General features: G+C 50.7%; 1 protein-coding gene and 1 long non-coding RNA gene across 3 annotated transcripts; one reads left to right on the forward strand and one right to left on the reverse strand.

Annotated features, from left to right (window-relative positions):
• Positions 1-8,763: 8,763 nt before the first annotated feature.
• Positions 8,764-19,138, forward strand: LOC122227032. Of its 2 annotated transcripts, none has more exons than XR_006205860.1 (3): positions 8,764-8,997; positions 10,384-10,500; positions 19,019-19,138. It is a non-coding gene; the product is annotated as an uncharacterized LOC122227032 (long non-coding RNA). The 2 variants fall into 2 exon arrangements; XR_006205859.1 differs by lacking the exon at positions 19,019-19,138 and adding an exon at positions 13,821-14,382.
• ID3 (inhibitor of DNA binding 3, HLH protein) lies at positions 15,627-17,275 on the reverse strand. The gene is made up of 3 exons (XM_042951147.1): positions 16,887-17,275; positions 16,663-16,745; positions 15,627-16,128 (listed from the first exon to the last, which is right to left on the reverse strand). Exons 1-2 carry the CDS (start codon positions 17,184-17,186, stop codon positions 16,686-16,688), a joined length of 360 nt encoding a protein of 119 aa, XP_042807081.1. The 5' UTR covers positions 17,187-17,275; the 3' UTR covers positions 15,627-16,128; positions 16,663-16,685.
• Positions 19,139-20,362: the final 1,224 nt, after the last annotated feature.

Raw genomic sequence — 20,362 nt, forward strand, 5'->3', positions numbered from 1 at the left:
GTCAAGTCGCGTTCTCTGCTTCCTAGCTGAGCAACCCTGGGCAGGCTGCTGCTCCACCCCTCAACCTCAGTTTCCTCAACTATCAAGCGCCTCAACTATCAAGCGCCGACAATGCTTCTACTCGCTGATTTCACAGGACTCTGAGGCACTATTGAAATGGTGGTGGTGATGATTCTCACAACACCCCCCTGAGACAGGCACTATCATTATCCCCATTTTACAGATGAAGGATCCTGGAAGGAATTGTGGCAGAGCAGGTTTGGGGAAGGAGCAGAGCCTTAGGGCCAGGAAGGGAAATGGGGGTGGTAGGGTGGGGCTGAGACTAAAGAAGGGAGCCAGCAAGGGGGCCAAGAGCCAGCTCTCTGTGGTTGAGTTTCGGGCAGCTGGGGCTGGCTTTAGTTTCACTGCCTGGGAACTGACTAATTCCTGTGGGAGCACATCTGTAGTCTATCTCCCCAAACACGAATCCCTGCCCCATCCATTCGTAGCTTGTGCTCTTGATCGGGTTACTGGACCTCTCTGAGCCTCAATTTCCTCATCTTTGAAATGGGGATGGCAAAAGTGACCTGTCTATTTACTGTGCGATTCAGTAAGTTGTCCTCAAAGTCCTCAGAGGGGCACTACTGTGCACTTAATATATTTTATTTTATTTGTTTCTTTTTAACATATATTTAAGTAATCTCTACACCCAACGTGGGACTGAACTCACAATGCCCAGATCAACAGGTACATGCTCCGCCAACTGAGCCAGCCGGGTGCCCCGGCACTTAATATATTTTATCTAAGATTTGTGTGAGATGGACCAGAAGAAGCCCCAGTGGAACCAAACTACAACATTTGCAGTTTTCCATTCATGGGTTACACACTCCCATCTCCCAGGTTTTGCTACCGTGGCTCCATATCCCCAAGGCCCCTTCTCCCTTCCATCCCCTCATGCTCAACTCTGACCCAGCTTTAAGGCCCAACTCAAATGGCGGAGTGGCAGGAGCAAAAAGCCTGAAGTCAGACATTTAAGGAAACTCTCGGCTCCTTGGGAACAGGACCCATGCTTTGTTTTCATCTTTCTGCCTTCCTCTCTGAGGGTGCCAGGCCATAGTAGGCCTGCGCTCAGTGATATGGTGATGATAATTTACGTTTCCTGAGCACCTCCCAGCATAAAGCACCCAGCTAGGCACTTTATATGCACTATCACCTTGATATTTCCCTATAACACAGGTGCAATTTGGACAGATGAGAAAACTGAGGCTCAAACATGCAGAGAGATTTGACTAAGGGCTGGTTAGAGATGAGACCAGGAACTGAACTCAGACCTCTGGCTCCCAAGGCACTGAGTCATTCTGAATAAAGAGCTTATTATCCCCAGTGTCCCAGGTGAAGGAGGGTACATTCTGCTACTGAATCCAGGGTTCTGCTGCAGACATTGGTGAGGGTGGAAAGAGTGTGCCCCACCCAACTAAATAAGTTAGGGATGCTTAGTGCCATTTCCCAGACGAGGAAGCCAAGGCATGGGGGACATTAAAGAACTTGCTTAAGGCTACACAGCTGGTAAGGGAGAAAGACCCTATTGCAGACACACCCCAAAACTCTGGAAAAGTCCCCAAACCCAAGCAAACTTCCATTCCAACTGGTGGACCTCATCTCTGGTGTGTCGTCTCCTGAAAAATGCTCAGATTCTCTCTGTTCAAAGCCTTGCTTATCAAAATACAAAACCCTTTTTTTAAAAAAAACATTTTATTTATTTTTGAGAGACAGAGCATGAGCAGGGGAGGGGCAGAGAGAGAGGGAGACACAGAATCCGAAGCAGGTTCCAGGCTCTGAACTGTCAGCACAGAGCCCGACGTGGAGCTCAAACCCACGAACCGTGAGATCATGACTTGAGCCGAAGTCGGACGCTTAACCGACTAAGCCACCCAGGTGCCCCCAAAATACAAAATTCTTGATAGAAGCTTCCTGAAGGTACAGACCTCCTGTGTGAGGGCTCCCCAGTGTGTTGCCTGTTCAAATGAACCTAAAATCAAGAGAGAAGCCAAATGGGCACTGCGGGAACGAAGGGAGAAAAATCTCTGCCCATTAGGGAAAGAAAATCAAAACCACAATGAGATTCACACCCACTGGGATGGCTGTGATTGATGAGACTGACAAAAGCAAGTGTCCAGGATGTGGAGAAATTGGAACTCTCATACACTGCAGGAGGAATGTAAACTGGAAAAAAAGTTTGCCAGTTCCTCAAAAAGTTGTACAGAGAGTTACCATAAGACGCAGGAATATCACTCCTAGATGTATAGCCAAAAGAATTGAGAATGAGTGTTCACAGCAGACTTATTCATAATAACCACAAAGTAGAAACAACCCAAATGTCCATCAGTGGATGAATGGATACATTTCATGTGTTAGCCGTACAATGGAAAATCATTCGGTCATAAAAGGGGATGATGGACTGATACAGGCTACAACACGGGAACCCTTGAAAACATTACACTGAGTGGAAGAAACCAGACATGGAAGGCCATCTATTGTATGATTCCATTAATGTGAAATGTCCAGAATAGGTAAATCTATAGTGACAGAAAATAGGGTTGCGTTGCCAGAGGTGGATCAGTTTAGTTTCACAGGTGAGGAAATTACGGCTCAAGAGAAGCTGAAGAGAAGCTGAGTTCCACTCCACCTGCCTATCTGTGTGACTTTGGACCCATGACTTCGCCTCTCTTGGAGCCTTAGTTTTCTCAACTGTAAACCAGAGATAATGATGTGCACTTAAGGTGGCTGGGCAAGCTTGGTAGTCATTCCTTTTCTCTCCTCTCTGGCCTTTGGGTGGAAGCTGGTGAGGTTTAAGGGTTAAGGCTGCCATCTAGAGGTAAACTGAGGCAACTGCCCTAAATCTGCAAGGCTATCTATTCTGGTCAACAAGTCAGCCCTGACCGCCCCCCTCCACACACACACACACTGTGGGCTTGAGGAGGAGAAAAAAGATGTGAAAAACACAGCCCTGCTGGAAGGCCAGGGCTACCAAATTGGTCGGATTCTTCCCAGATGTCTCCAGACCCTGGAGATGGTTTTCACAGATGTTGGGTCCTGTGAAGGTGGTCCCATGTTGTAGGAGGGCAGTCGGATTCAAGTCCCAATAGAGATGCCCAGACTAGTAGGGTAGGCAAGCGCCACCCACAATTCCTGCAATTACCAATTAATTCTCTCCTCTTCCTGCAGGAACTCTTTAAAATGCACACCTGACCTTGTCACTCTCTAGCTTAATAAGTTCTGGCAAGAAGTTCCCCACCATGGCCTGGCCACCCCTTTGCCCCCAGCCCCTCTGATTTTCAGCCCCCTTCACACAAGGACCTTAGGCTCTGATCGAATGCACTTCTGACTCCCCTCTAACATCCCTGCTTTCCCTGTTTACCTATGTCCTCTCTTTTTTTTTTTTTTTAATGTTTATTAATTTAGAGAGGGGGGAGGGTCAAAGAGACAGAAAAAACCCCAAGCAGGCTCTGTGCTGTCAGCACAGAGCCCCATATGGGGCTCCAACTCACCCACTCCACTCATGAGCCACCCATGCGGGCTCCAACTCACGAGATCACAACATGAGCTGAAACCAAGAGTCGGACGCTTAACCGACTGAGCCACCCGTGCGTCTTGTCTCTTCCACCAGGAAAATAAAAAGGTCTGCTCTCAGACACAAGTTTCTCAGATACACAAATCATTGAGAATGCTGTGTACCTTGTATACATATGTGATCTCAAACAACATTCAATAACAGTGGGTGTTCTAGAACTCTTCAGATTAACAGAACTGGAACCTGGGACAGCAAAATCAAGGATCCAGATCAATTACCAACACTGAAAAATAAGACTCGGGGTGCCTGGGTGGCTCAGGCAGTTAAGCATCTGACTCTGGACTTCAGCTCAGGTCATGATCTCATGGGTTTGTGGGTTTGAGCCCCAGGTGGGGCTCTGCACTGGCAGTGCGGAGCCTGCTTGGAATTTTCTCTCTCTCTCTCTCTCTCTCTCTCTCTCTCTCTCTCTCAAAATAAATAAACTTTAAAAAACTAAGAAAAGAAGACTCAGAATCCTCTTGAAATAAGTAAGACATCCAGCCTTTGGAGTCCAGGTGATGTTCATATGGGTCTGGGTGGTGATAGCTCCTACCACCCACGCCCATCAGAACTCTGATGCCTGCTCCCCACCTCCTATTAAGAATCTCAAGCTGTCATCATTTCACAGTGTAATTACAGTGGTTCTTCTGTTCTATCCTCTTCTCCAGATTTAAGCTGTTCCTTGTCTTGCCTATCATTACACTCCAGTATCCAGCCCAGCGCCCATCACAGAGCAGAAGTGCGAGAATTGCTTACTGAACTGAACTCAATGAAAGTTTTTTAGAATGGCTGAAGGATCACTCCCAATCTCTTCCCAGGAAAGCTCTGGCCACTGTCAGAATCTCTTTGTGACTCTGCATTAGGGGAACTGGGGACCTTGTGGGGCCAAAGAGGTCATAGGGGCCAGTATTCTCAGGCACCAACTTCTCCTGGCCTTACTCTCCTTGTTTTGTTTTGTTTTTTTTTAAGTTTATTTATTTATTTTGAAAAAGAGAGAGCAGGAGGAGGGGCACAGAGGAGAGAGGGAGAACCCCAAGCAGGCTGCACTCTGTCAGCCCAGAGCCCAACGCATGAGATCATGACCTGAGCCGAGATCAAGTCAGACAGTTAACTGACTGAGCCACCCAGGCGTCCCCTTACTTTCTAATCCCACTTGCCCCCCACCCTCATGATTGTTCCTCCCCCAACAGGCAGATTAAAAGCGACAATGCTAACAGTAGCGAAGCAAGCACGTTCATACCCCATATCCACAAATCCACGTGATCACAACAGCCCTGTGGGGAAGCCACGATTAGCCCCATTTTATGGATGAAAGAACTGAGGCCAGGAGTAGTTCAATGATATGTCTTGAAGGCACAGAGCTTGAGTATGAGGGCCCAGAATTGTATTTATTTACTATGTGCCAGTCACCATTCTGACAGCTTAGAAATCTTAACTCATGTAATCCTCATAACATCCCTATGAACTATATATTGTTATCACCCCAGCTTTGCAGAGGAAGAAACGGAGGCTCAGAAAGTTTAGGTAATTTGCCCAAGGTCACAGGGCTGGTGATGATGGGGCAGGTTTTGAGCCAGGGTTCATCCACGCTGCCATCTAGCCTTACTTCAGGATTTCCTCAGAAAGCCTTGGCTTCAGTACGTGGAAGTAGGGTAAGAATACCCACCTCACAGGGTAGTTATGAGGATTAGATCTAATATGTGTAGGTGGCTGGATCACAGCAGCTACCCAGGAAGAAGTCATTTTTGTTCCTCCCTGGAGCCTCCACTGACAATTGCAGCAACTGGCCACCAGAGGGGAGTCATGTGCTGAGGACCTAAGCCCTTCCCGGGAGGCCCGGTTGACAGTTCAAGGGTTAAGGATTCAGAGTCCCCTTTCGCCCTGTGGGCAACCCTGGGATCAATGATCTATCTCAGCCTGCGCCCGAATCTCACGGAACTGACCTTCCTGCAACAGAAATAAACTTTAGGCCTTAAATGTATCCAAGGCCCCTTTGCTAACACCAGTTCTAGGACTGAGAGGCTGGGACGATGTGTGGGGAGGAGAGCCCAGCTGTGTCCCATTTGGTAGTGGTAGTGGTGGGGGGTGGCAATTATCAGCAATGCCCCTTCTGCTGGAGGCTGGGTTCCTGGAGCCACAGCTGCAGGGCGGAGGGTGGCTGGGGGAGCTTTGGAATTGTCTCCCTAGGGGTTTCCATGGTTACAGATTGATGCAGGCAGCCCACTAGGCTGGGTCCTTTATCTGTATTGTCTCCTGGGGAGACAATGGGCTTTGGGGATGGGGGTACTTGATGCAGATGCTGCTGCAGGAGCTCTGTGTGCTGTGCTCTAGGAATCCCCTGACCCTGCTGCTGAGGTTGAGAAAACTGGGCATGGGGTCAGCCTTGAAAGTCACTCCTTGCTTTGGGGTACAACACTACCACTGCAGAGACTCGAAGAGGCCGTCTTCCGAGGCCCCCAAATGGCAAAAGTGCCTCAAAATATTAAACAAAAATCACACGTTCAGGAGGCAGCCCTGATCAAATCAGGATTCTGTCTCTTACTGCTGTCTGACTTGGGCGCGTTACTTTACCTGTCCAAATCCCAGCTTACTTGTCTGGAAAGTGGGGACAACATCTGCTTTTTTAAATTACTGGGAGGATGAACCAAGCACAGAGCCTGGTATCGAGAAGGCACTCAAAGGGGGTGCCTGGCTGGCTTAGTTGGTAGAGCATGTGACTCTTGATTTCAGGGTCATGAGTTCAAGCCCCATGTTGGGTGCTGAGTTTACCTGATAAAAATAAATAAAATCTTTTTTTTAATGTTGATTTTTGACAGAGAGAGATACAGAGTGAGAGTGGGGGAGGAGCAGAGAGAGAGGGAGACATAGGCTCTGAAGCAGGCTCCGAGCTGTCAGCACAAAGCCCGCTGCGGGGCTCGAACCCACAAACCGTGAGATCATGACCTGAGCCGAAGTCGGATGTTTAACCGACTGAGCCACCCAGGCGCCCCAAATAAAATCTTTAAAGAAAAAAGAAAAGAAGGTACTAGAGAGTACCTGAGCTCTTATAGGCTCCTGGCATGTCTTGGGTCACAGGACTGGCTCTGTGGTCTTAACCGAAGCTCTTTTTGTCTCTTAGACTTAGCTGCCTCATCTGTGACCTGGGGACTTTGAAAGGTTTATAAAGGATGAAGTGAGATGATGAAGAAAATGCTTAGGGAAATAGAAATCAAACCCCTAACACACAACTCTGCCTTCTAGGACTTTAAAAAAAATTTTTTTAATGTTTATTTCACTTGGGGGGAGGGCAGCAGAGAGAGAGGGAGACACAGAATCTGAAGCAGGCTCCAGGACAGCTCAGAGCCTGACGCAGTGCTCAAACTCACAAACAGTGAGATCATGACCTGAGCTGAAGCCGGAGGCTTAACCTGCTGAACCACCCAGGCGCCCCTAAATTAAATCTTGGAACACACAACATGCTCATGGGGGGCATGTGGTATTTGGGTGCGTCCAATATTTGGCAGTGTAGCCGATAAGGGAGAATTTCTGAAAGAGGCAAGACTCAGAGGGTTTCAGAATCAGGGAATTATTCCAGAAAGATCTTCCTGTGCCAAAAAGAAACAAAAGCCCAGAGGGGTGATGGGACTCAGCCCTCTGCTGCCCAGTCATCTTGACCTATCACCATCCTGACCTATCACCATCTTCTCCAAGGGAAAGGTGTGGGGAAGTGGGGAGGAAAGAAGAGGGAAGGCAAGCTGTCATTTGTGGGACACTTTTATATGAGGCAAGTTGCTCACAAGCCCATTTTGTGGATAAGGAAACTAAAAACTACTATTCTTGTTACCCGACTGAGTTGGCCAAACAATGTATAAGACCCGAGAATGAGATTAATTTATCTGCAGTACAGAAGACAGAACTTGCCCATGGGAAAAGTGAAACAATTCCTTCACCTTTAAATAATCAGCAGAGGGAACCAAAAACTTCTAAATGTCTATCCTTCCTCCTTCCCCTACGATGATGCACTTAGTCTGGGACACGGCACACAGTGGGTGTTCAAGAAATGAAAGTTCTTATCGCTGTCACTGTTATTACTAGATTTATTACTACACATTCAGTGCTGGGGATACAAAGGTTAACAAAACTCCCTCCTGTCTTTGAGGAATTCAGCCTAGTGAGAGGGGAAGGGCAACGAGGGCAGAAAATAATCTCTTCCACTTGTTTGACTTTACAAAGCACTTTTACATACACCACCTCATTAAATTCTCAAAACAACCTGGTGAGGAAGGCATTTTCCCCATTTTACAGATAAGGAAACTGAGCCTCAGGAGGCTTCAATGATTTGCCCAGACATTGTAAAATATGAATAAAATGGGAAATAAAATAATGTTTGGGGGGGGGGAACCTTTGTTGGATTAACAGATGTGTTTAAAACCAATAAAACATATTATGTAAGGCATAGAAACAATGGCCCCATTTTATTGAGGAATATATAAAAGATAGCTTTTACTAAATTTAAAAAACAGCCAAGCTCTCAACAGCTCTCATTTATGGAGCAGCCACTGTGTGCCAGGCTTTCTAGGAGTTTCTCTAATCCTTACAACAATCCTGCAAGGTAGAAACGGTCAGCCCCTTTTCACAGAGGAGACGCCAAGGCTCAGAGAGGTGAAGGTACTTGCTCAGGGTTGCACAGCAAGAGAGGGATAGAGCCAGGACTGGGACCCGGGCTCTAACTCTCAGCTTAAGAGCCGGAGCCTGGACTTGCTCCCAAGTCAGTTTTGCCTAGGAGTACGCTCCTGCTGAGAGGTGACCACCCTTTCTTGTCTCACTCCACAAAGCATGATGAGGGAGAGGGAGAGTGCAGGCAGTTCTCCAAGGTAAGAGGGGTGGTTTCAGCCCATTTGGGAAGCAGCATAGTGTAGCACGGCTTTCTCAAAGTGTGTGTGTCTCCACGTGCAGGGGCGTGTGCACATGTGTGACTACGTGTGAAGTTGGCTGGGTCTCAGAAAGGCATGTGATGAAAACCTGCACATCTCTCTGAAATGTCAACGTTACTTAAAAAATTGAGACATTATGACTTCATAAAGCACAGATGGCTATAGAATGCATGAGAACGTAAACTTCCCGTGGTCTCTTAAGATAACGAAAGACAACTAGTACCGGGGGGCTCTTTTTATGTACCAAGCACCAGTCTGAGAGTTCAGTGTGTTAACTGGTTTAATCCTCACAACTGTTGCAGGCACGATCACCCCCGTTTTATAGGTGCAGAAAGATGCGGAAACTAAGGATGAAAGAAGTCAAGTCACCTGATCAAGTTCACGCAGCCGCCAAGTGGAGCAATGTGGGCACACAGAAGCATTTCAACACCAAGAATTAGGACATCCGCATTATCCGTTGTCAGTTCAATTGAACACTGGCAAAAGGACTTGCGGGTGAGGATGATGAGGAAACAGCTGGCTGCTGCTTGACTTTCTCCTGATGAAATCAGGAAGGCTGCCAGCCCCAAGCCCCTCACCTGTACCGGGTACTCTACCTCTGTTGTCTTAATTCATTCCTACGACCACCCTTTGAAAGAGGTGCTGTGGGGAGTTTTACAGATGAAAAACTAAGGCTCAGGGTGCCTGGCTGTCTCGGCCTCTTGATCTCTGCTCAGGGCCTGATCCCATGGTTTGTGGGATCGAGCCCCATGTTGGGCTCCGTGTTGACAGCATGGAGTCAGTTCGGGATTCTCTCTCTCCCTTTCTCTCTGACTCTCCCTCTCTCTTTCTCTCTTGCTCTCTCTTTTTTTTTAATTTTTTTAATGTTTATTTATTTTTGAGAGAGAGACGGAGTGTGAGTGGGGAAGGGGCAGAGAGAGGGAGACACAGAATCCAAAGCGGGATCCAGGCTCTGAGCTGTCAGCATGGAGCCTGATGTGGGGCTTGAACTCACGAACTGTGAGATCATGACCTGAGCTGAAGTCGGACACTCAACCGACTGAGCCACCCAGATGCCCCTCTCTTGCTCTCTCTCAAAAGAAACAAATAAACTTTAAAAAAAAAAAAGGGGGGGGGGGAAACTGAGGCTCAGAGAGGTGAAGGAGCTTGTCCAATGTGGCACAGCCTGGGAATGGAGGTACTAGACTAGGGGGCTGGAGTCCTGCTTTTAGTCCCGGCTCTACTCCTCAAGACACCTGGCTGTCTCGCTGATCAGATGCTCCTGGGTGCGTGTGAAAGGGCTCTGAAGGGCATCTGTGCTGGGCAGGCAGTGCTGAGATGCCGTGATTGGATTATGCCAACAACACTGCCTCCCTGGAAAGATGAGCAAAGAATTATATGAGGAATGTGACCGCCATGCCCAGCTAGCTCTGTGGTTGGGGTCACCCAGGGCCTACCCAGTGCCAGGCACTTTACATATGTCATCTGATTGAATCATCAAAGCGGTCATGTGAGGCTCGGAGAGGATAAGTAACTTACCTGTAAGGGCGCAGCTGATACGTAGCAAAGTCAGGATCTCAACCAGCATCTGTCTGATTCCCAGACTCAGAACATGCGGGAGGGCTCGAGTAGCTGGCTGAGGCCAATTCTGTGTGATTCATTGGTTTGTACAGAGTTCTAAAAGAGCTACAGACGTCAACGGCACTGGATGTGGAGGCCGTATTGGAGACCTGGGCTCTGACACTTACTCCAGGGTGACCTTTTGCGGGTCCGCTAATATCTGTGGGCCTCGCAGGAGTGAAATAGAGGCAGCCCCTCAAGTCTCCTATTACCATGTAGATGAAAATGCTGTGCACGAGTGAGTGGCCTCTTTTGAACACCTTCTTGCTGCTCTCTTTGTAGAGGGAGTCAAATCTACAGTGGAAAATGCCATTAACGAGATGCGTGACCAACATTTAGGCTCCCTGGGACCCATCTGAATGGAAGCTGGGATCAATCCTTCGTGTATCTGGACCCACAGTAAGACCTGTCAGGGGCCCTGCTGGGGAAGGGATGTGTGTGAGCCAGGGTGTGTGTGTGGTGCGGTAGCATCTGTCTTGATGGTCCTCGAGTCCTCACCTCCTCCTCGCGTGACCTACAGTGGCCTAGTAGCCTGGAATGTCTTGAAACCCTTATTTTTAAACTTTTTTTTTTTTTTTTGGTTTAATGCTAAAAAATGGCACGGACTAGAAACAAAACCAGGTTCAAGAAGAACCTGGATCAGTGAGCAGGTGGGGTATTTCCAGGGGGTCCGCCATGCCTTGGTACCCTTATTGCCACACAGCTCACACTTTTAGCCCCAAACCAACTGCCAGCTGGCCAGGGACCACCTCGACTTAGGGTAATGAGTTCCATATGTTTCCACAAGAACCCAGCTAAGCTTTTCCCCAGCAGTTCTTAAAAAGTGTTTCTCTCCCCTCCCCAGCTTCCAACTCATGCTTGGCCACCCTTGTTTCATTTGCTCCTAATGAGAGCAGGAGGGAGGCGGCTGGGTGGCAATGACAACGAGGCAATGCTCCAGCGAACCACCGTCCTTGACTTCACATTTCCAGAGCCTCAGGGTGCACGGAGGGACAGGGGTGTGGACCAGCCCCTGACAGTCTCTCCGTAGAAAGCGTGTGAGGCCCTAAGCCTCTCAGGGTCTCAGCTGCCCCATCTCTAAAGTGGGAATGACGGTCTCTGCTCGGGGTAAGCAGATATCACAAAAAGAGCCCTTAGATAGGCAGGTAGGAGGCTTGGGTCTGAGTCCTGTCTTGACTAGCAACTTTCTGTGTGTCGCTGAGCAGGTTCCTTCTCCTCTCTGGGCCACATTTGTGACCCAGAAGAGCCCTTCTATCCATGACAAGCTTTAGATTTACGAGCAAATGACAAAAGGTGCAGGGAAGAACATCAACTTACCTGCAGACCAAGGTGGCTCCAGGGTGGGGTTCGCCGGAAGCCTATGGCCTCCCTACCTTGGCCAGTGTTACTACCCCCCTGGGCGCCCTTTGACCATGGTCTGGCCCCGTGAGGGCTCTGCCTCCTACATCTGGCACCAAGTGGAGCGGGGCGGTGGTGTTGAGGACAAGGAGGGTCCCCAGATGGAAAGTCAGTTCTACAGCTTGGGTGGTTTAGAGGGGAGACTACCCACAGTCAGCCCCCAGCTCTGGAGGAATATGAATCTGAGTTCAAACGGTTACAGCACCACCCCCTCCCCCGCCCCCTTTATCTGATTTGTCAAAGGCAATCCTCAAATCCTTTCCTAAGTAACCCACAGCCCTGATCTGGACTGTCCACCTACCCGACCCATAGACTGACTCACCAACCTCGACCACTGATGCCACTCAGACTGACCTTCCCACCATGTCTATTAACCCAGGCTCTGGGTTTATCGGCCGGCAGGTTTATCCGCAAACCCTGCCGCAGTCTGGCAGAATTCCAACTCTGGCCACGCTCTGACTCGTTACCCTACTTTCAGACTCACCCCGGATTTGGGCCCCAAGGAGACCCCTTGACCTTGACACTGACTGACCCTTAACAGGAGAAATAACCAGAGAACAATTCAATGCTAAATTGTGGGTGAAACAGGACATCAGCGAGGAGAGTGGAGCGGGATGGGGAGGGAGACGGGGGGGGGGGGGGGGGGGGGGGGGCGGAGGACAGAGGCTTCCCGGAGAACCCCGGTGGGCCTGGGGCCACACTCGGAAGGTCGGACTGGCCTTGTGCGGGGCACGTCGCAGGCGCTCGAGGAATGCGAGTAGCCTGAAAGAATGAAGGAAGGAAGGAACGGGGTGCGATCCAGGGCGGCCGCCCGGCCAGGGCAAAACTGCCTAGGCAGGAAGCGGGGTGGGGGCACGCTGAGGCTGCAGCGGCCCGAGCGCAGCTGGGGGCAGCGGGAGAGCAGTCGGGTCAGCGACTCCGCTGGGTGGGGGGCCCCCCCCCAGGCCGGGAGGCTGGGAACTGGGAGGCCGCGCTGCTGGCAGAGCGGCGGGGGCGCCGCGAGGCTCCGGATGGGCTGGGAGCCCCGCCCGCAGGCTGCGGAGGGAGCCGGAGCCAGAGCGGAGCCAGAGCTCAGACATCCGGGCGCCAGTGAACACCTGCGAGCGGCCCCCAGGGCCCGCGGGGGGAGCGCGGGTCGCCGGGCCGGGGGCGGGGCGAGGGGCGGGGCCGGCTCGCCTCCGCCCTGCGGGGCTCCGGGCCACGTGGGCCGAGGCTCCACCCCCCGGCCGGGCTCCGATCCGCGGCGGGTGGAAAGCGGCTGCCCAGCTGCAGGGTGGGGAGCGCGGGCAGAGGGGAGCCGAGAAGCAGTTCTGCGGGAAAGAGAGCGACAGGAGGCTTTAGAGTGTAGCCTGGGGAATGAAGAGTGGTGGCCGTGAGAGGTGATGAGGCCGGGAAAACAGATAATTGAAGGTTGTCGGGTGCATCCGCAGCTGGGGAGAGCTATCACTGGCCTCCTCCAAAGGGCATCATCTCCGGTGTCACGGGCATGAATTTGAATCCCTGCTTCAAGAGCTGGGTGGCCTCGGGCAAGTTACTTCGCGTGTTCTGAGCCTGTTTTGTTAGTCTCGTTTTGTTTTTTATTTACAAAGTACAAATCTCTCCCAAATGGCCCTATTTCAGAGCTGATGCGATAATGGACGTAAGACGCGGAGTTTTACCGACCCTTGTGTTTCAGAGAGCCTGACATATGCTTCATGTATGTTCCCTTTCATCTGAATTCCAAACCTGTAAGGGAAGGACCGTCACCCCCTTTCACAAAGGAGGGAGAGACCCGAGGTGGCCCTGGGTCGTTCCTTCAGCAAGCACCCACTGGGGACTGAACTAGTACCCGGCACGGAGAATGGAGAGGGAGAAGAACTGGCCTGGAGTCGACGTGAAGACGTGGGTTTTGAAGCTACGCGGACTTGGGCTTCCTAATCCTTGCTGTGCCACTTCTTTGTGGTGTGACCGGCATCCAGTTCCTCAGCCCCTCTGAATCGGTTTCTTCTGTAAAATGGGGATAATGATACCCACTTTGCTGGGTTGTGGTGAGGATTAGAAGGAAAGAAGATAAAATAGAGCCTGGCATCTGGCAGGCGCTCAATAGGTGATTATGACAGAAGACACTATCCTCTCTCTCAGACTTTTCCGACCTGAGGCCAAATTGCTTTCACTCTCTAATGACTAATGAATTGGCAGCCTGGTTTCAGCTTTTGTCCCGGCCACCTGAACAGCTCAGTCTCAGCAGAACTGACAGGCAATTTCCTTGGAATTAGCTTAATAATACCTTGTAGGTGTGTGATGCATTTCAAAGAACTTTCCCACCATTATCTTCTGTCCAGGGAGGGAGAGTTCGAGAGCTGCCAGCTGCTGGGCAAAGGAGGAGAGAGGCTTGGAGAGGTGAAGCGGCTTGCTCAAGGTCACCTGGCAGATGAGCCAATCGGCTCCTTCCAGCCTTCTCCAGTCCCACCTTCTCTGAGTGAGCAGGAAGCAGCATGCTGTGGCAGAAAGGGTAGAAGCTCTGTGCCTGGCTTTACTGCAGTTCATGGTCTAATGTAGAGCCAGGGGCCTCCGAATAGTATGCTCAGGATCAGCAATTAGTTAGATGTGGAACCTGAAGGTCAAAGAGAGGCAGTCTAGCTTGCAGTTGTATAGCTAGCGTGTGACAGAGTCAGGATCTGCACCCGTGTGTCTGTCTCCAGAGCCAGCAAAGCACACCCAACAATCCAAACCAAGGTGGACCCGACCTGGGTCTACCTGGTTTGAGCAAGAGTTCCACACATGGGGACTGAGGACTTCCCAGGGGACTGGAGGTCTGCTATTACTCTTCAAAGGTGTGTGCATGTATTTTCTGAAGAGTGTTCATACCTGCCATCGGATCGTCAGAAGAAACCAGGGAACAGGAACGGCTGGTCAGCCGGTTAGCAAAGACAGAAGTTCCCCCCCCTCGCCCCCCTGCACATGCCCCTGTTCACCCCTGAAAGCTCACCAAGGTTAAGGCATGAAGGGTGATGACGTGACCTGTTTGTTATGAAATATTGAAGTAACTCATGCCAGGGGCCAACACAGATGAGATCATATCATAAACAGGAATCTAGTGAGGCCAGGAGCCTGGTGGAGCCCACCTGGGGAGCTGCCAGGTGGGGGGCAAAAGGGGATGGTGTGGGTTTGGGGGGGGGTCTTGTCTTCTGCCCTCCTCTCAGACCTGGACCTATGGGATGGCCAGTCTCAGGCTCTGTCCCTGTCCCCTACGACTATCGTCCCTGTAGTTAGGTTAAAGTCCCATCGCTTTCTCTCAAGGGGCTCTGAGAACCTGACTCAGACCCATTATCTACTGAGCCTCAGTTTCTCCATTTCTGAAAAAGGGATAAAGATGCTTTACAGAGTAGACTCCCGATGGAGGTGTATAGGAAGGAAATACCGGAAGGAATGGAGGCAGTAGGGCAGCTTCTTCAAATTCCCAGTCTAGTCTCAGAGCCCTCAACGACGCAACTAGTTGGTACTAGTATTTCCAACGAGCACCCAAATCATTCTGATCAGAGTGGCTAGGGATTTGAGGGACGAGAAAAACCCCTCTCCTACTTTTTCCAAATTTGAAAGCCCAAGGGGAAGCCAAACCAGAGAGCATGAGGAGGGAAATGAAACCAGGCCCCCATGTGCTTATTCATCTCTGAAATGGGTCTATCAACCACCACCCGTCTGGGCACCAGGTGAGACTACTCTTCCACATCCCCTGCTAGAAAGACCTCATGAATCATTAATGACATTGAAGAAGACGACCATCTGGTAATGCAGCAAAGAGCTCAAGGGACCTAAGGACTGGGGCTCAGGAAACCGAATTTCTATCCTGAGCTCCCAACCTGCTGGGTGAGCTTGTGCTAGTCACTTCCCCTCACATCTTCCCTCATCTGTAAAATGAGGGGACAAGGGCCAGGATCTTCTCTGCACCCAAACCTCAATGGATGTGGAGCTCCCATCATGAGCCTTTTCCACTCCCCCCCTCTCCCCACACTCCAGTCTTAGCTGGCATTTTCCCATCCCCCTTAAATAAGCAAGTTTGCTTTTTCCCCAAGGTCCAAGAAGGACATGTATTTCCCTAAATTCAGTCTTCGCAGAGTGTTAGCAACTTAAGAAACCAAACTATATACTCAAGTGTTTAAAAACCGTTTATTATGCAAAATGTTAACTTTTATAAAAAGTTTAATAATATACATTGCATGGTTACAGAAAGTCACCTTCCTGCAAAAAAGGTACAAAAGCTATATACTCTATTATAGAGTTCATAATCAGGGCAACAGAGCCTTTCTCCAAGGAGACCAGAAGACCAGCTCTACTGCTGCCTTGGCAGACTTTGGAGAGCAGCCACTCCCCCCCCCCACCCCCACCTCCCCACTCTGAAAGACAGTCTTTAAAACCTGGGGGTGGGGTGGGGGCTGGGTGACGTTGCCCAGCTGGTGCCCAGAGCTAGCTCTGGCCCTTTAGGCCACCCAAGTTCACAGTCCTTCGCTCCCGGGCGCCAGGTCCAGCCTCGAGGCAGGGGTTCGGGGAAGTCAAGTGGGCAGGGCGAGGTTGGGGCCCATCCATGCCCTCGGGCTTCCGGCCGTAGAGGGTCCCGGGGTCCCAGGCGGAACGGGCGCCAGCACCTGCGTTCTGGGCGGGGGAGGAAAGAAGACCAGGGAGCCATCAGTTTCCGCCGAGCGCGCCGAGGCGGGGGCCGTCCGCAGACTGCCCGGCGCCAGGGAGGAAACTTGGTCTCTACCTCCAGCTGATAACTCCGCGCCCCACGCTGCCCCCACCCAGTTGGCGCCAAAGGACCACAGGCGGAGCTCGCAACCACCCCGCCCTCTTGGAATTGACACTAGTTGGACAAGGGCTGAAAGACACAGCTTCCTTTACCAAACCCCAAACAGAACGGCTATTTTATTTACCTGCGCCTACTTTCTCGTGTCTTTGGCCACTGGGGGAGGGCAGAGGCAAAGTGCGTTGAAGGTTGAAACGCACACTGGATGGGAATTGGTTCGGTCATTCATTTGATGTGACCGCGGGTAAGTCACTAGCCCCTCTCTCGCCTCGTTTTCCCTACGCTGAGGAGGCCCCAATCCCTTGGCAGGCCTACCAATTCCATGATTTGTCGTTTAAGCACCGCCCCACCTCCAGCCCCTGGAGAAGGCGGCGGATACTCACCTGGAGGCGCCAGGACTGCCAGGTCAGTGGCAGAAGCTCCTCTTGTCGTTGGAAATCACAAGTTCCGGAGCGAGCTCGGCTGTCTGGGAGAAAGAAAAGAGGGGAAAGTTATGCATGGTATTTGGGAACGCTCGGGGGCAGGGGTTGGGGGGGGGGGGGGTCTCGGCAGCATCCGGGCTCTGGAGCTCAGCCCCGCCCCGGCTCCCGCGCACGCCCCCACACACCTGGATGGGAAGATGCGGGCCGTCTGGGGGTCCCGGGGCGGGCTCGGCCAGAACCACCTGCAGGTCCAGAATGTAGTCGATGACGCGCTGCAGGATTTCCACCTGGCTAAGCTGAGTGCCTCGCGGTACTCCGGGTACTAGTTCTCGCAGGCGCGAGTAGCAGTGATTCATGTCGTCCAACAGGCTCAGCGGCTCCTCGGCTGCCGGACCCTTGCCGCGGCCCCGCGCGATGGCCAGGCTGCGTTCAGACAGGCAGCACACCGCCTCGTAGCAGCCGCGCACCGGGCTCAGCGCCTTCATATTGAGGAATGAGACCGGAGGTGCCGAAAGGACCCAGAGAGCCAACGGACCCCTAAGGCAGCTGGCAACGCGCGCACGCTCGCAGCGGCCCGTACTTATAGAGCCCGCCTCGAAGGCACGCCCCCTTATGCAAAACGTGACCCTCGGCCCCGCCTCCGCCAGCCCTGGGCGTTCACAACCCGGTTAAATTGCAAACAGGCTTCCTCAGGCTGGTCTGACGCCGAATACCGCGGAGCCGCGGATTCAAAGAATGAGGAAGCGCTGATACTGGGGAGAGGCAGGCCTCTTTGCCAGCAAGGATTTTAAAAATCACTTAAAACTATTAACTTTAAGAATTTGCCTTTTCCTGGCAGCGCCCCAGATCTTTGAGTTCCCTGCCCCCTGCCAGTCCACCCACAGCCCAACACTGGTTCGAACCCACAGCTCCTCTGAGGTCATAAATCCCTGAACAGCAAAGAAGCTTTTTTTTTTTTTTTTTTTTTAAAGCAAAGGATTTTTCAAGGGAAACTTGTAAGGAATTAGTGCCGCCTTGTTCCCCAATTTGCTGTTCGTCTGACCTCCAGACTCACTGGCGTCAGGAATTATCTTGTGACCAGAGGGGAAAAAAATTAATTGCGGTGAAGCTGAGGTTACAATGAAGAAAACAGATTTGGGCTAGGCGCTGAGATTGCAGAAGGAGGAGGGGAAGGGGGTTTGAGCAAAGAACACTATTTATTTGAGCAACAGGGGAAAAGAAAAAAAAAAAGGAGAAAGCAGGCTGAATCCGTGATTTTTGCATGGAGAAAGAAAGGAGGTCCCACCCTCTGGCCCTATGCACTCCATAAGGAGCCAAATATATGCCCAATTGTGTTTTGGAAGTGAGTTTGATTAGACTTTTGGACTGGATTTTAAATATGGGCCTACAGACAGGATAGTTTCTTCATTAGTCTTTTTAGGAGTCCCACACTGGGTCAGCGAATCTCTTAATTCTTGCTTTGCTCTTTCCACACACCTCTATGCAGAAAACAATAGTTTGGTAATTTCATCACTCTATTGTCTGTCCCTTTCTGCAATGGAAGGGTAGGCCACCTGGACTTGATTATTCTTAGCCTTGCTGAAAGAGCTCCAGCTCTATCTGAGAGCCCAGGAAAGAGCTAAGCTCTGTATTGCAACAGGACATTGCACTCAAGTATTCTCTGCTTGTTTTCTTGTAACTTCCCAGAACTTTGGGGAATTTGCAGCCTCAAAGTGCTGGTTTTCATCTTGGAACTGACCAGGTGGGATCCCCCAATGGTTGTTTCCTAAATCAATCAGTTGGTAAATATTTATGGAGTCCCCTCACATAAAACAGTGACTCCTGCTCTCAAGAATCTCACAATTTGGGGAGACAAGATTAACACAGGAAACAATTAAGAGTTCTATAGTATGTGGCACTGATTAACAGGACAATGGGAGCCCAGAGCTAAGAGAGTCTCAAAATAGTTATAGTATAAAGGACACTGGAATCAACATCCCAGCCTTGCCAGTAATTTGCCACACACTCCTGAACAAGCCTAGGTACCCTGGCCTTGGTTGCCTTGGGAATAATATGGGGAGGTGGTGTCAATGATTATTTTAAATCCTTCCCAATACCAGGAATCTAAGGCTTTATGAAATTTGGACAAGCAGGTGTGGGACGGTAAAAGGCCCAGAGAGGGGCTATAAAACATGTCCAATGTCACGCCATAGCTAATGGCAGAGCTAACCCTGAAGTACCATTGTTTGCCATCATACCATAGGGCTCTGTTCCAAGAAAGGGGTCTTCTAAAGATTTCTTCTAGAATATTAATGGTTTTAAGTTTCTCATACTCTAGCACAAGAAGGAGGAAGAAAACAACTTGGGAGTACACAAGTCAGTCTAGAACTACAGACATCAAAAGAAGAGAATTCCAGCTGTTTGGTCATGGGAAGGGAAAATGGTGGCTATGCCGACTCCTGAGCGACCAAATAGAAAACCTTTTCTTTTTCTATCATGCAGACTTCCGTGGTTTGTGCAAAATGGTCAAACCCGGGGGGGGGGGGGGGGGCGGGTTCTGGAAAAATTATGGCCTTTGGGGCCAGGCAGATTTATGTTCAAATCTCTTCTCTTTTACTAATGATGTTGTACTAAGTCAACTCTCTGTGTCTCAATCCCCCAATTTATAAAATGAAGCTAATTAGACCTACCTCATTTATTCAACAAATACTTATTGCATGCCTCTGCTCTGCAAGGCACCTGACATGCTCCCTCCACCAGATCTGTTACTCTCCTTGGTGCCTGGGGACACGGCATGGGGCCAGGTGTGTGGTAGGTGCTCCGTCCACAGGTCCACACAGGTTCTCTTCACTCCTTTCCCCTCCTCTGTTACTACCACTGATGCCTCAGGCTTGTGTAGCTGTTTGCAAAGCACCTTCACATTTCTTATTTCCCCAGATGCTTTCAGGCTGAAATACCCATGGGCTGTGTGACACAAGGCAGGAGAAGGATGCAGTGGGATTAGCAAGCAGCATTGTGGCTTGGCCATGCCAACACCTTGCAATGTGGCCTTGGACGAATTTCCTTCCTTTCTGAGCCGAATTTTCTGCAAAATGCCGGGGGGGGGGGGGGGGGGGGGGGGCGGCCATGGGGGCGGGGTGGAGAGCAAACGACCTCTGAGGGTCTTCTCCAATCTAAGATTCTAATTCTGAAAGAAGCAGGGTACCGTTGGGAATCCTGAATAAAGTTTGAACCCTAGAGACTTCTTTTTCCAACAGCGAACCGGAGGGCTAGCTCAGGCCTTCTGCAGCTAGTTTAGTGGTGGCGGGGCCTCAGCCTCTTATTCCAAATGCCTCTGAACTTTCTGTTCCCAGTTCTGCTCCTTTTACCAGCTTTTTCCCCCCTCTTGCATTTTTTATTTTTATGAAAGGATGTCATTAAGGCTTTTGTCTGCGCTGTTTTTGTTTCAGAACTTTTCTCACAATCCTATTTTTTGTTGAGGAATCCGCTCCTTTGCCCAGCTGTGGGTCCCGGTCCCACAGCTGTGTTGATCTAAGACTCAGCCCCAGACAGCCTGGCGCCAGGGTGGGACGTCATGCGTTCACACAGGGATGCGTGTCCCAGGCAACCTTTCCTCGGGCAGTCACCGGTCGGCGACTGCCGCCCCCACCAATGAGCGCCCGACACCCGAGAAAGGGGCGGG

The sequence above is a fragment of the Panthera leo genome, chromosome C1 (assembly GCF_018350215.1).
Source record: "Panthera leo isolate Ple1 chromosome C1, P.leo_Ple1_pat1.1, whole genome shotgun sequence".
NCBI lineage: Eukaryota > Metazoa > Chordata > Mammalia > Carnivora > Felidae > Panthera > Panthera leo.